The 15552-nt window shown below is 41.8% G+C and overlaps 1 protein-coding gene across 1 annotated transcript in view; it reads left to right on the top strand.

The window, feature by feature from the left end:
- The first annotated feature begins 215 nt into the window (after nucleotides 1-215).
- Nucleotides 216-15552, top strand: part of MBTPS1 (membrane bound transcription factor peptidase, site 1) — a 55898-nt gene continuing 40561 nt past the window's right edge. Inside the window, exons 1-3 of the mRNA XM_081108117.1 lie at nucleotides 216-319; nucleotides 13496-13980; nucleotides 14939-15196. Of these exons, the coding sequence (XP_080964243.1) occupies nucleotides 13812-13980; nucleotides 14939-15196 (427 nt within the window). The 5' untranslated portion in view covers nucleotides 216-319; nucleotides 13496-13811. The remainder of the gene's footprint in view (nucleotides 320-13495; nucleotides 13981-14938; nucleotides 15197-15552) is intronic.

Genomic DNA, 15552 nt, shown 5'->3' with positions numbered 1-15552 from the left:
CACAGGTGCCGCTACTAGGGCAGAGCAAGACCACGGCCTGCAGCCCCGCCCCTTTCCCCAGGGCCGCAAACGTCGCGAGACTGTCTTTCGTCTTCCGGCCCAGACCCTGCGGCCCTCGGCGTCCGGAGTGCGCACGCAGGCCTCACGCAGGGTACGCACAGCCGGCGGGGCGGGTGTTCTCTGCCGTCGGTCTCCCCGTCCCATGGCGTATTCTCGCGAGAGTTGAGAGTAAACAGCCCCGAATGGAGACTCGAGGTGTGTTCGCCGCGGAGGAGCCGTCATCCCGGGCCCTCCGGACCCGAGTGTGAGGCAGCAGCAGGTACGTGGGGAGGCCCGCTCCCCGAGTCACCGCATCTCCCGATCTGCGCGGCTGCCGGCGCGTGCTGAGGTGCTCCTCGCGCCCGAGGCCCCGAGGATGGGGGTCTGCACTGGCGGTGGCTGGGGCCTCCCTGCGACCCTGGACCCGCGGGGAGCGGACCCGGGTTGTGGGGCGCGGGCCTGGGGCGTGCGGTAAAGCCGGGCATTTAGACGCACCGGCTCCACAGCGTGCTTGGCGGTAGGAAATGAGCAGCCCCCTCCGCTCGCCAGACCCCGCCTGGACTTAAACGGCTATTGTCCCTGCCCGGCCTTTTCTGCGTGTTTACTCGGTGTGGTAGCTGGCCCAATTTCATTTTCTTTATGTGAAATAAGCTCTAACGGAGGGAAACAATATGCCGGGCTCTGACCCTCAGCCTCCGGACATCCCCGGAGCGCTAGGTATACTCCAGAGGGCTCCGCTGTCAGGTTTTCAGAGACCGCAGAGCTTTGCCGCGCGCTCTGTGCACCCTGCTCCGCTGATTTCCAGACGGGCAGTGTAAGCAGCTCTGGGCAGGGGGGCCCCCGAGGTTCGTGGGTTTATCAACATCATTTTTATTAAGGTGTTTACCCCTTGTTTTTGTTAGAGCCACTGAGAATCTTGGCCTGTTTGTGTATGCAAATTAGGTTCAGTACTTACATTTACCTTAAGAAACTTCCAAGTGAGATAGAGTGACATAAGATCCGAGCTGAACTCCGGAGCATTTAGTTTCCTCTGGTCCTTCAGTCTGAACTGTGCTAGTAAGTAGCTCTCTGACTTCAAGGTCTCATTCTGTAAATGTGTAAAAACGAGGGGCCTGGGGAACAGTGATTCTTCCAAACATTTTTTATCTTTTAATGTAAGAGTTTTGTTAAGGTAAAATTTACATGCTGCAAAATTCACCTGTTTTAAGGTACTGATTCATTGATATTTTTTTCATTGATTTTTTTTTAAAAAAATCAAATATTGAGTTGTGTAATCATAACCACAATCCATTTTTAGGACATTTCTATCACCCCAAAAAGATCACTACTCATTTCTAACTTGAGCCCCAGATCACCACTAATCTTTCTGTTTCTCTAGAGCAGCGGTTCTCAGCCTGTGGGTCGCGACCCCTTTGGGGGTTGAACGCTTAAGACCATCGGAAAACACATATATAATTACATATTGTTTTTGTGATTAATCACTATGCTTTAATTATGTTCAATTTGTAACAATGAAAATACATCCTGCATATCAGATATTTACATTACGATTCATAACAGTAGCAAAGTTACAGTTATGAAGTAGCATCGAAAATAATTTTATGGTTGGGGGGTCACCACAACATGAGGAACTGTATTAAAGGGTCGCGGCATTAGGAAGGTTGAGAACCACTGCTCTAGATTTTTCTTTTCCAAATATTTAATTGATTCAGGTGGTATCATACCTTGTGTCCGGCTTCTTTAATTTAGTATATTTTCAAGGTTCATCCATATTGTAGCTTGTGTCATCATTCCTTTTTATGGCACAGTAATATTCTTTTTTATGGATATAAAACATTTTGTTTATTCATTCATACAGAACACCTTTTGCAAATAAAACTTTATTTCATGTTCCCGTGTATGATGCACCTGGCCAGAGGCCTTCATTGGAAGGGGTGTGTGGGGATGGGGGTGGGGGTGCGTGACTCCTGCCTACTAGTTCTCTCCATTGCATTCCCCAAGCAGCTGTTATCTGATCAAGAGTTGCTTGTATCTATGAAAAAAATTCTAATTAAGTGCTTGAAGAGCTTTGAGGCACCTATGGGTTCTCTTCTAGTCAAGAGGTGTTTAGCATTCCCTTCAAATTCACATGTTTTTTATTCCATTTTCTATCATTCTGGTTGTAGGTCGTTCTTGCCTGCTGCCTCTTTATTTTTGTGGCACAAATAATTCAAGTAACAAGAACTAGGAGGGCTGAAGACTTAGGTGAAGTGCACATGACTCCCATTCGTGCTTTAAGCAGGGTTTGGGGTCGGGGGGATTTGCAGCTACCTCTTTGCACTAGGAGAGAGTTGAGACATTGGTTATATTTTGTTGGAAAGGCTTGACAACTCCAACTCTTGGTGACTTGAAATATTAAGAATGTGAAGCTAGAGCTAGACCTTTATTTGGTGTTTGGGTAGGGGACCTTGGTCTCTTACAGTGTTTTGCCTGAGGAGGTGGTTAAGAGCCACTTAAGTTGATTTTTTCTTCTCTGTTTTCCTCGTCAGTTTTGATGTGCTGCAGAAATCTGTTAGCTAGATTTATTAATCTTGACAATGTCTTTTTGTTTAAGGAAATGAGTTTAAAGTAAAATGAGGAAAGTACTGAGTTTGGGGGTGCCTCATATGCAGCTAGCCAGCACTAGAGGAATGAAGGATAAAGAGAATAGGACACGGGAGCAACATGTGTGAAAGACCAGGCAATAAAGACGGCGTAGACCAGGATTTTTAAACTCGGGCACTATTGACTCTGGGCTGAATTATGTGTTCTTCCCCCCTCCCCCTTACCAATGGACAGACTGTGCTAGGAGGAACCAGTTCAGCCAGGCGTAAAAACACCTTTTTAAAGACAGTATGGTCTGGCATCACTTAAATGCTAGCTTATTAAACAATGCTAATACAGCCAACTATACAGTTAGTTACAAAAGTGGTATTTTTCCAGCTACCTTTTAATTGAACTGAATGGTACCCTTTCGTGGCCTAAACATAATTCCATTTTCTCTGGAGTTATTTCAGTAAAGATTTATTAAAAAGCAAGGTATATCTGCATACTTAGATGACTATTGGGTGATACAAGTAATTTCCTCTCATCTGACTTGTTTTTTAATTATTTGTAAATAAATAATTTCAGATGTACTTTACCTATACCCAGAATTATAATCTTAGCCATATTCTTTTTTAATGCAGAGTAGAAGAATCTCAGAGTTTCATGCAATGCTAGCTGTCAGCAAGATCAATTGCTTGTCCAAGTAATGCATTTCCTCTACTTTGTCTCCCTTTTAAAATATATCATTAAGTCTCATTCTTGGCATGTATTATTTTAACTGGTTTGTTTGCATTCAGTGTTTGATGTCCAATATATTTTGATTATACCTGTATTAGAGGCATAATTATAACTTAATTATGGAAGCCCATGATTATGTAAATACCATCTTTTAGAGTTTACCTTTGCATGGAAAGGTAACCAAGTCTTCTATATAAAGAACTGATAGATATTAAATCCAATATACACTTGGTAGATCCAGTAACAGCCCTAATTAGACCCTACGAGTAAGTGATACTACAGATGGTAGGCCCGTTCAGAATGAACTAGCTAAAAGCTTAGCTTTCCTTTAAGAGGGAGACACAGCTTTTAGTAAACAATTCCTAGGAAATAGATCCCTTTTAAGCTTTACATATTACATACAAAATTAAAATGTAAATATTTTGAATCTTTGTGCCACTGTCTTACCAGAAAATACTTTTCTAGATAATATTTACCTTATAAACCTCTACTTTAAGAGGTTTATAAGGTATTTGCCAGTAAGTAATATATGTTTTATTTAATTATAAATGTGTAACATACTCTCTTTGTAAAAATTTGAATGAATAGAATTTAAGGAGAAAATAACTACCTGTATCATACCATTGAAATGTAGAACCTGTGTTACCACTTTGGTAGACCCTTTTCCATATTCTTTTTTCCTGTGCACATAGATACGTATATAAAAATTAAAGTGTGGCCAAAGCCGGTTTGGCTCAGCGGAAAGAGCGTCGGCCTGCGGACTGAAAGGTCCCAGGTTCGATTCCGGTCAAGGGCATGTACCTGGGTTGCAGGCACTTCCCCAGTGGGAGATGTGCAGGAGGCAGCTGATCGATGTTTCTCTCTCATCGATGTTTCTAACTCTCTATCTCTCTCCCTTCCTCTCTGTAAAAAACCAATAAAATATATTTTTTTAAAAAAAATTAAAGTGTGGATCACATTGTACATGAGCTGTTTTATTTAATGTTTCATGAGTATTTCCCTATATTCTTTGGAAAATATATTAGTTTCCTTTTGCTGCTATAACAAATTTCTACCGACTTAGTGTCTTGAAACAACGCAAATTTAGTATCTTACAGTTCTGGAGGTTAGTAGTTCGAAGTCAGTCTCACTGGGATAAAGTCAAGATGTCAGCAGGGCTTCATCCCTTTTTCAGTTTCTGGAGGCGCCTGCATTCCTTGGCTCCTAACTTCTTCCTCTGATTACTTCAGCCTCATTCATCATCACATCTACTGCCAGCTCAGAGCTCCTTCCTCCCTCTTATGAAGACTCTTGTAATTACATTGGACCCACCTGGATAATCCAGGTTCATCTCCCCATCTAAAGATTCTTTGTTTCATTATACCAGCAAACTCCCTTTGGTCATATAAAATAACATTTACAGGTCCTGGGGATGAAGATAAGGACATCTTTGGGGGATCATTATTCAGCTTTCCAAAGGAATATAATTAAGGAACATAATTGGGAATTGCTGCATAACATCCTATATAATAAAACCCTAATATGCAAATCGACCGAAGGGCAGAATGACTGGTCACTATGACGCACACTGACCACCATGGGGCAGACGCTTAATGCAGGAGCTGCCCCCTGGTAGTCAGTGCGCTCCCACAGGGGGAGAGCCGCTCAGCCAGAAGCTGGGCTCATGGCTGGCCAGCGCAGCTGCGTGGTGGGAGCCTCTCCGGCCTCCACTGTAGGTGGGTCGTAAGGAGCGAGGGGTCCTGGACTGCAAGAGGGATGTCTGACTGCCAGCTTAGGCTTGATTCCCAAGGGCAGTGGTCGGCAAACTGTGGCTCTTTGGCCCCTTGAGTGTGGCTCTTCCACAAAATACCAGCTTCTGCGCATGGGCTACAGAGTCAGTTGCACTGTACGTGCGCACCCCCACGTGGTATTTTGTGGAAGAGCCACACTCATGCACACTCGAAGAGCTGCATGTGGCTCACGAGCTGCAGTTTGCCAACCACGACCCAAGGGGATCGGGCCTAAGTTGGCAGGTGGACATCCCCCGAGGGGTCCCAGACTGCGAGAGGGCGCAGGCCGGGCTGAGGGAACCTTTCCCCCCCACACCCCTCTTCCTGTGCATGATTTTCGTGCACCAGACCTCTAGTTCTATAATATGGATGAACCATAATTATTTAGCTAATCCCCTGTTATACTTTTAGATGTCTCTAATTTCCCCCAGTTGTAATCCTTGGACATAAATCATTGTATGCTTTCAGATTCACACATACAGGGAATGAATTTCTAAGGGAGATTTTAGAAGAGCAGTGTAGCCTACCTCTTAAGGGTGTGGGCTCTGAAGCCAGATATTCCTAGTTCCAGCCCTGCTTTCCCACTCACTGGCCATGAGACTCTAGGCAAGGTTTTGAGCTACCTTCGGCCTCAGTTTTCTCATCTGGGAATGAGGGTAGTAGCAGGTGGTTGTGAGAATTAAATGAGTTAATACATGCAAGTTACTTAGAAAAGCTCAGTAAGTATTCCTTCTTATTGTTATTACTGGATTTATTAGACCAATATTTTTTACATTCGTCTTCAAGGCTTTTAAATACACATTGGCAAGATATTCTAAAAGTTGGTAAGAACTTTTTTTACATTCAGTAGCAACATATGAGAGTACTCATTTTATTGGGTTGAATTCTTAAACATGATTATATTTTATACTGAGTGTCTCAATTTATGTCTGTCAGAATGTTACTAGAGTTTTATAATGTAAACTAGAGGCCCAGTGCATGGATTTGTGCTCCTGTGGGGTCCCTCGGCCTGGCCTGTGAGCTCTCACAAGCCTCACATCCCTCAGGGCATGTTGGAGAGCCAGTTTCAGCACGATCCTCCGCAGGCCAGGCTGAGGGACCCCACCGGTGCACAATTGGGGTGGGGGAGGGACCATAGAAGGGCCCCAGGGCTCCTCTCGCCCAGTCCTGACCCGCTGGACCCCAGCAGCAAGCTAACCTACCAGTCGGAGCATCTGCCCCCTGGTGGTCAGTGCATGTCATAGTGACTGGTCAAATGGTCAAATGAACATTTGAACACTTAGCATATTAGGCTTTTATTATATAGGATTATAGAAACATTGAGGTTAACTTTAACAGAAATTTATAATGGATCTTTTCAGGAGTTCTCTCAATTCCTTATATTGAGAAATACTTTTAATTTCACTTTGACTAGCTCAATCCCATCTGTTAGGATATCATTCAGTGTAACGGTTGATGTGTGTGTGTTAATCTCTTTGACATGGTGTATGGTCTGGTTATGCACACAGTGAGTCTAACCAGAAATGTGGGGAGTGCACTTATAAGAAGTTTGTAAGTGTACTCCCCACATTTTAAAATTCGGTGCTTCCACCCTTCTCAGTGCATTTCCAGCACCTTGGACTAAATATAGAACTTACTTCTTTGCATATTTTGTAAACAATGTAAAGGTTCCAAGGACAGTATAAAAAAACACCTTTTCTCTTTGAACCATTTGAAAGTAAGTTGCAGGCCTGGTGCCCATTATCCCCACATATTTTAGTGGGCATTTCCTTCGATTGCTTGGACCTCCTTACATGATCATAACACAGCCTTCAAAATCAGGAAATTAGTCTTTTTTAAATGTTTTTATTCATTTAAGAGAGAGGGAAAGAGAGATAGAGACATCAGTGATAAGAGAGAATCATCCATCCACTGCCTCCTACTGGGGATCGAGTCTACAACCCAGTATGTGCCCTGACCAGTAATCTAACTGTGACCTTCTGGTTCATGGGTTGACGCTTAACCACTGAGCCAAGCCGACAGGGCAGGAAATTAGTCTTGATACCGCACTGCTATCCAGTCATAGGCAGGCCCCATTCAGATTTTGCCGTTTGTTCCAATACTGTCCATACAGCAAAGGGGCCCATTTCTGAGTCGAGTTGTAGTTAGGGGTCATGTTTCTTGAGTTTCCTTCAGTCTGGAGCCATCTCTAAGCCATTCCTTGGCTTTCATGACCTTGGTACTTATGAATATTCCAGGCCAGTTACTTTGAAGACTGTCCCTTGGTGTGGGTTCTGATTGAGGTTGTGCATATTTGGCCACAGGGCTCTTGAGCACATCTGCTCGGTGGCCCCTGTTCCTTGTGTCCCATTGCTGGTTAACTTGATGAAGTTTCTCCACATAAACTTACTCTTTTTTCCTTTGTAAATCAGTTTTGTTGGGAGGCATTCCGAGTTTATGTGAATATCTCATTCTTTAAATTTTCAATTTATTTTATTAATATATGTCATTGTGGACTCGGGTTTTCCTGTTTTACTCAGTGGGTTAGGATCTGTTACATTCATTATTTATTTTGATGCTCAGATTATCCCAAGCTGGCTTCTGTATCCTATTGACACATCCCCATAATTCTTTGAGCACTTTCTTCCTTTCTGCAAGAATAAAATGTTCCAGACTCATCCGTTCTTAACCCGCCTAGTCTGGTACTAGGTCCTCCTCCAGAGAGCCTGGTTTCTTTTAGTGAGGATGGTGTTTAGAAGACCAGTGCTGGGCACTAGGTGGGCTCTCTCCTATTGGGATGTCACTGCCCCAGTGTCCTTTCAGGAGACAAAGCTAGGAAATGTATGTGTGTGTACACACATTTGCATATATTTGTTTCTACATCTGTCTATATATTGAAGACCTTGAGTTCAGACCAGTGCTTCCAGTTTTAGTCTGATCCTGCATGGTTCATTCAAGTTTCACTCCTTTTCATATTTGTGACTTCATTCTTTGACAGAAAGCTGCCTCCCACTATCTGTAAAATATTTATTTGGTCAAATCAATTTCCTTTTGTTGTTGCCATCACCCCATTCAGGCTCTGACAACCCTTACCAGGTGCCTCTCCGCCACACGCACCTTTCTGATCCTCTTAGACTCCATTTTCCCACACCGGGCCACTGTGGCACTCCCACCAGTGCCAGCCTTCTTGTCCTCAGCTGAATTATTCAGAAAGGGAAGAAAAGGAAAAGTTAGAAGTCTTTTTTAAAGAGTGCCCCCCCCCATGTGTGTATATGTATGTGTCTCTGTTTATATACTCTGTGCTTAGCTTAATACTTGTTGCTCCTTATTTGGAGCCTGCCTTGGGGAGAGTGCTCACCAGGTTTGCATTATATACGAGAGCCAGGAAGGATCCATCATAGACACATGTGAATAGATGCTTTAGATATGGGAAAGTGCAGTCTGTGCTTTTAAAGGCCCAGTAGAGGAGTCAGCGGGGACTGGCCATCTTTAAAACAAACAGGCAAAGGCACAGATGTTGGTTGTAAGTGGCCTGTGTTGCAACCGTAGTGCCCGTGCCTCTAGCTCCCTGGTGGTGTTTTTTGTTTTCCTCAAAGCAAATTTAAATTTTGAAGCCCTCTTATTCTGGGATTGGGAGACCATAGAAACCTTGGTATCTGTCATAACTTATAATCTATAGCTCTTTGAAGAGAGTGTCTTCTTAAAACCCAGACTTTAATTCACCTTTAACATACATAAGCAGGTCAGCCAGATCCAAACAAAACAGGTGTATCTTTGTCCCTGTCATTCCCAATTATATCATTTATCCCATAAGGTTTTTCTACTTGAGGCTATCTTCCTTCCAGCCCGGTGGGTTTGGAGACTAGAGTAGGCTGGCCTTCACTAGTGTGGCCCTTTGGGGCAGTGACTAAACCAGTGGTCTCTTTCATTTGACCACTCTTCATATAGAAACTTTTTTTCACTGAATTTTTTTTACCTCCCTGTTCCCTTCTGTCCTGAGTCATGGCCTCACAACTCTAATGCTCCTAAAATTTCACATGTTTGGAACTCACCTCCTACTAGTGTTTCCCAAACCAGCTTTCCTGCAGCCTTCTCCATCTCAGGTTCAGTTAGGGGCAAGAGGCCTTGGTCTTGTCCTTAGCTCCTCACTTGCACACCTGCCACATCTGGTTGTCAGCAGATTCTGTCAACTTTGCTGTCACATCTGTAATGTGACCACCTTCATCACCTCTCCCGCCCCACCCTGGCCCAAGCAGCCATCTTTACAGGCGTCTGCCAGTTGGTTCCCTGCTCCTGCCTGTGTCACTTTCCTGCTCTGCTCATGTGTTCCCGTCCCATTCACGGTGAAAACTGCGGCCTTTCTCTGACCCACGAGGCCCTCCGTAGTCTGCCTGCCTGTCACCTCGTCTCATCCTGATTGCCCTTCCTTCACTGCTCCAGCCACACTGGCCTCTTTGCCTTTCTTTACGCAGGTTGGGCATGCTCCTTGCCCCCGGGCTTTGCACTTGCTTTCCCCGGTGCCTGCAGTTCTCTTTCTCCCAGGGCTTGATGAGCTTCCCGCTTCCATCAGTGGCTCAGAGGTTTCTGGAGCACTCTGTCTAAAAGTTCAGCCCCTCCCCTGACATGTCATACTGTCATAGCCCCTTCTTTCTTTTTTTCTCCTTTAAAATATAGTGCAGTATTTATCACTAGCTTAGTACTGTATGTTTTAATTATCTTGTATATTGCCCATCTCCCTACAATGGAAGGTCAGCTCTATGAGGTCAGATGTTTCTGTTTATTGTGTTTTCTGCTCTGTTCCTACTGTCTGGAACAGTTCCCGGCTCCTCAGAGTTGCTCAGTAAATGAGTTGGACGAGTGAACAAAATTGCTCAGCAGTCCCACCTGGCTCTCTTTATCTCTGCCAGTTCACCCCCTTTGGATGGAGAGGGTCTATATTTCCAGTTGTTTGCTGGATGTTCTGGCTCGGACTTCATACCTGCTTGAAGTCCTTGCCCCTCATCTTTCTGCTTCTCCAGACTGGCATCTCATTGCCTCCCCCCTCACACAGATGACCTGTTGATTCTGTGTGTGGCCTGTGTTTTCCTCTCCTGTGATGCAGCTCTGCTCAGGATGCCCCTTGCCCCTCCTTATTTCCCTACTTCCAGCCCTACCAACTCAGCTTCCATCCGAGCCAGCTGCCATCCACTTCATCAGCAGAAGCCTCCTCTACACCAGGAAGAACCTCAATCCAGTGTCCCTGGCACTCCCCATGTGCTTCAACTTTGACACTTGACTTTCCTATGCCATGTTTAGCTTGTGGTTATGGTTGGCCTATTTGCTGGGTCACACCTGGAGGACTGTGTCCTTCACTTACTAACAATACTTGTTTATTCTGCAATACCTGGCGGTGTCTTAAACTTGCTTAACACTCTATAAACTTGTATGATTGACTGAATACTAGTAAATTAAGGTAGAATGTCTTATGCTATTACAATGTCCTATTTTCCAAAAGCCTAAAAAGTTTTGTTTTCTATTTGGGAGAGAACTGATTGCCTTAGCCAGTGGTTCTCAACCTTCTGGCCCTTTAAATACAGTTCCTCATGTTGTGACCCAACCGTAAAATTATTTTCGTTGCTACTTCATAACTGTAATGCTGCTATTGTTATGAATGGTAATGTAAATATCTGATATGCAGGATGGTCTTAGGCAACCCCTGTGAAAGGGTCGTTCGACCGCCAAAGGGGTCACAACCCACAGGTTGAAAACCGCTGCCTTAGACATTTTTTAAAGTCAGGCTCCTGCCTCAGTTGTAAGAGAACATCAGCCATCTCTTCTGCATAAGGCTGCATTGAATTTGGGGGAAACATTTAATTACAGTGCATCTGACACAGTTAGGTCTAAGACTTGATTTTAGTATCACTAATTAATATTTGTGTTATATATAGCCCAAATATGTCATACATTCTTTAGCTTGAGGCAGAAGAGTTTTAACAGATTTGTTTATTTAAGTGAGAGATCCATTTAAATCTTTTAACTATAAGGTAATTTAATATGACATGAACACTCATCACCAATGATTATTAGCTTCAGTTTCTTTGACCAGTAATACTATAATTAGGTGAACCATATGCTCCATGTAGTTATATTCTGTGATACTCCATCGCTATATATATAAAAGGCTAAGTGACCGACCATCTGTCCTTCCGTCCAACTGGCCAGTACATATGACGCGCACTAGCAATTTAAAAATAAACGTTGACTTGCGCATGCACAATACATATAAAGCTCTCACTGACGCCAATCACACGCGTGTGTTTCGATCTGTCATTGTTGATTGTGAATTTGGTTGTTTTTGTTGACATTCTGAAGCTGAAAGAAAGTGGCGGCGTGGACAGAACATGTCTGAAGACCAACTAGGCACAACGTACATCGGAAGCCAAAAGAAACCGGTGTCCCCATCTGACACTGGCCTCCCATTTAACTTAATTCAAAGACAGTTTTCCGTGATGCTAGCATTTGCGATGACTATTAATAAATCACAAGGACAAACTCTAGACAGAGTAGGAATATTCCTACCTGAACCTGTTTTCGGACATGGTCAGTTATATGTTGCTTTCTCTCGAGTTCAAAGAGCATGTTAAAGTTGTAAGTACTTCATCAGAAGGGAAATTAGTCAAGCACTCTGAAAGTGTTTTTACTCTTAATGTGGTATACAGGGAGATATTAGAATAAGTTTAATCAATTTATCAGTCATTGTTTTTATCAAGGTTTTTATATGTTTTTGTGTTTATATCATGTCCTTGTTATATCATGTTGTTGTTTATTAATCAATTTATATATTATTTTCATATACATTTTACTACTTTCATCTCTGACACTTCTATTATAGAAAAAGGGCGAGTAGCGATATTAAAATATTTCTTCTAATTAATTTCCTTTCAGTGTGCATGAATCTGTGTACCAGGCCACTAGTCTAATATAAACAAAAACAGTTGGGGCTCAATCCCAAGCATATTACTATGAAACTTTTTAGAGTGGCTTTTGGTATCCCCTGTTTCTTTCTTTGGTCTTTCTATTCTTGTCTGTTTTTAATTTCTTTGTTCTCGTGGTTGGTATACTCGTTGTTCTAACTGTTGATATGGAAATAACTTTTAAAGTTTCATTTCTGTCTGATGAGCTCCTTGTCACCAAGCTTAGTCTTTAGTTTCAGAGATAGAACTTTTCAGGATCATTTGTTATTACAGCAATGAAAGTACTAATTATTGACCTTATCAAAATTCTTTAGACTCTTGCCCCTTGCTCAGTGTTTTCCTGTTTATAGAAGCACATATGGATAGTCCCAGAAACTACAAACTCCTTGTTACTCAATAGCACCAGTGTCTGATAGAAGATGGGTTAACAGCTTGACAGACCTCTCTTGAAAGGGGGCTAACTCCTTGTCCTAAGTCTTCAAGTGACAACAGAAGGCCTGTCTTGTCTCATTCATCTGTCTTCCCCTTGCTGGGTTATTTATGTTTCTGGTGTGATCGATGCAACTGATTTTTCTGGGCATGCCACAGCCAGCATTGTTTTTTACTGCTGCTCTTTTTTTCATTGTGAAGAATGATCTTTTTTTTAACCATTCAGATATTTTGAAAGGTATATGTAATTTAACACTCACATAACATTTTCTTTGGCAACAGCCTACTTCACAAACTGTCCTCTCATATTACTTCTCATGAATAGATAATCTGGTTTTATAACATATTTAGCAGGTTAAATTTCTTTAATTTGAGGCATTAGGTAAAATAAATTAAATGATAGTAAAAACCCTTCGATCCTCCTTTCATAGAATTAGCAGAAAAATATTTCAAAATTTGAAGAAGTGTAACTTGAATACTTTTAAAGCACAGTGTCTCAAAGAAGGTGTGAAGTACATGACTTGAATGAAAATTAGTTTGTTCTTAGATATTAATTTTACACTAGAAAGTAAGGGTGTATACCAAGTTTTTGCCTGAGAAATTACTGAAATTTATGGCGAATTTAAAGTGTTGATTGGGAAAATGCCTGAAGAGTTGCAAATGATAGGAAAATACAGAATCTTAAAAAGAAGCAAAATAAAAATGATAAGCAAAGTATTGTGATTCCGCTTCTCTTTGGTTGCCAGGATGATCAGGGCCAATATGCCTAATATTCCTGTTGTTATTTCTTATCCTTAATTTTCTTCATTTTCCTCACTTATTTTATCCTTTCTTATTTTGAAATTGAAAGAGATGAGAAGTAACTAAAAGTGAAATAATGTGTTTTGTGATTGTGTCATACATTTATCTTGCCTTATAATGGGGATATCTTTCTGACCCTCTTATCTAAATTGCACCTGTAACTAAATCCTAACTAGTCTGTCAGTGTGCTACTAATGTCTCTATGCTTGTTTTGTTTTGTAGATTGGCTCACAGAGTGATTGCTCATCCCCTTGGACTTTGGTTCTGTGGTGCCAATGGAGTGTAGGACTCAGTTGTCTGGGCTAGAATGACAGAAGCCTAATGTCCAAGATGGAGAAGAAACGAAGAAAGAAATGAAAGCCTCTTTTCAGGCCAAATCACAAAAGGCCATGAAATTTAACTTTTATTTACATTGGACAAGACTGTAAAATGGCTGATCAGTAATGTTTCAGCTTTTAGCTGAAACAAAAATTAACTTATAATCAAGGAAGAAAAAAGTGTGATTTGAATTTATGCGATTTTATGACCATATTCACTTATGACCATGAAGCTTGTCAACATCTGGCTGCTTCTGCTAGTGGTTTTGCTCTGTGGGAAGAAACATCTGGGTGACAGACTGGAAAAGAGATCTTTTGAAAAGGCCCCATGTCCTGGCTGTTCCCACCTGACGTTGAAGGTGGAATTCTCCTCAACAGTTGTGGAATCTGGTAATAATATTCTTTTTAATATTTTTTTATTGATTTCAGAGAGGAGAGGAGAGGGAGAGAGAGAGAGATACATCAATAATGAGAGAGAATCATTGATCAGCTGCCTCCACGCCCCACACTGGGCATCGAGCCCGCAGCCTGGGCATGTGCCCCGACTAGGAATCACACCATGAGCTCCTGGTTCATAGGTTGTCGCTAAACCACTGAGCCACGCCAGCTAGGCATGCTATTCTTTTAAATGTTAGGGACTCCTTCTATGCTTTTTGTTTCAAACTTACTTTAAACATTAGCTTTTATGAAAAAAAAAAAATCCCACTCTTTGCACAATAAAGTTCAGGTGGGGTGAGTGCATAGCACTTGGGTATTATGTTCACTCTGCTGAAGTTTCTTTCCCCAATGTAGTTAGTTTATATGAAGCAAGGAAATTGACGTTCTGAATTCTTTTCCTAAACCTTGATTCCATGGAACAGATGCCATTGTAGCTGGTGAGGGTTGGGAATTTGGAGGTGCCAAATGTTTAATGTACTGAAGTACAAGTGAGCAGATGTGATAACTAGCAAATAGTCTTGTATAATCTCCAAATTTTGTTACTGTTTTCAGTAAAATAAAATTGAACCTTCACTTCTCTGGGTTCCTTTTGCTTGTTTGAAAAACTTACATGTATTTCTTTGCTGTATATTCAAACTTCTGTTAGTATTTGCTTTTTAAAAAAATAGCACAGGTATCTGATCTTGAGTAATGTAGTCTGTGATCAGAGGATTCATACACATTATTTTAATATAAAGTTCTGGAAACTGCTGTCCAGAACATTTAAGCCAGTCTTTTTGTTTACTGCTCTTTTCACTGTGGGTTTTAAAATATATAAGTTTTCTTTTACCAGGGACATTTTAGATTAGATATAATCTTATGTTATATGTGTACATAAATTCTTATTTTTATTTGTGGTCATTGATTTCAGAATATATTGTGGCTTTCAATGGATACTTTACAGCCAAAGCTAGAAATTCATTTATTTCAAGTGCCCTGAAGAGCAGTGAAATAAACAATTGGAGAATTATTCCTCGAAATAATCCATCCAGTGACTACCCTAGTGATTTTGAGGTGATTCAGATAAAAGAAAAACAGAGAGCGGGGCTGTTAACACTTGAAGATCATCCAAACATCAAACGGGTAACACCCCAACGGAAAGTCTTTCGTTCCCTCAAGTATGCAGAGCGTGAGTACTGAGATCCAGGCTAATGTGTATCGATTTCTGTTTCACTTGGATTTAGAGAGAGAATGTGCATATTCGCCCATGTTGTGCTCCACCTCCCTCATACCCCACCCTTGAATTTATTTTGAAAACTGAACTGGTAGAATAGTTGAAAAATAGTACAGTGCACACCCATGTCATCTTATCTAGTTTCCTCAATTGTGAACATTTTCTTGGCAGGAATTTAAAAAACAAAAAAGAGGCTTTCATGTTGTTCTGGTAGGAAAAAAAATCAGTTTACAATAGAGGATGATAGTGATTTTTGTTTCTGTTGGGAGTGATTTTCACCTAGGTTTTGTCTCAGCCTTCACACGTTGAGG

This window comes from Myotis nattereri, assembly GCF_964212035.1.
Source record: "Myotis nattereri genome assembly, chromosome: 15".
NCBI classification, from domain to species: domain Eukaryota; kingdom Metazoa; phylum Chordata; class Mammalia; order Chiroptera; family Vespertilionidae; genus Myotis; species Myotis nattereri.
The sequence above is the reverse complement of the archived record's forward strand: the minus strand, read 5'-3'. Positions and strand labels throughout refer to the sequence as shown.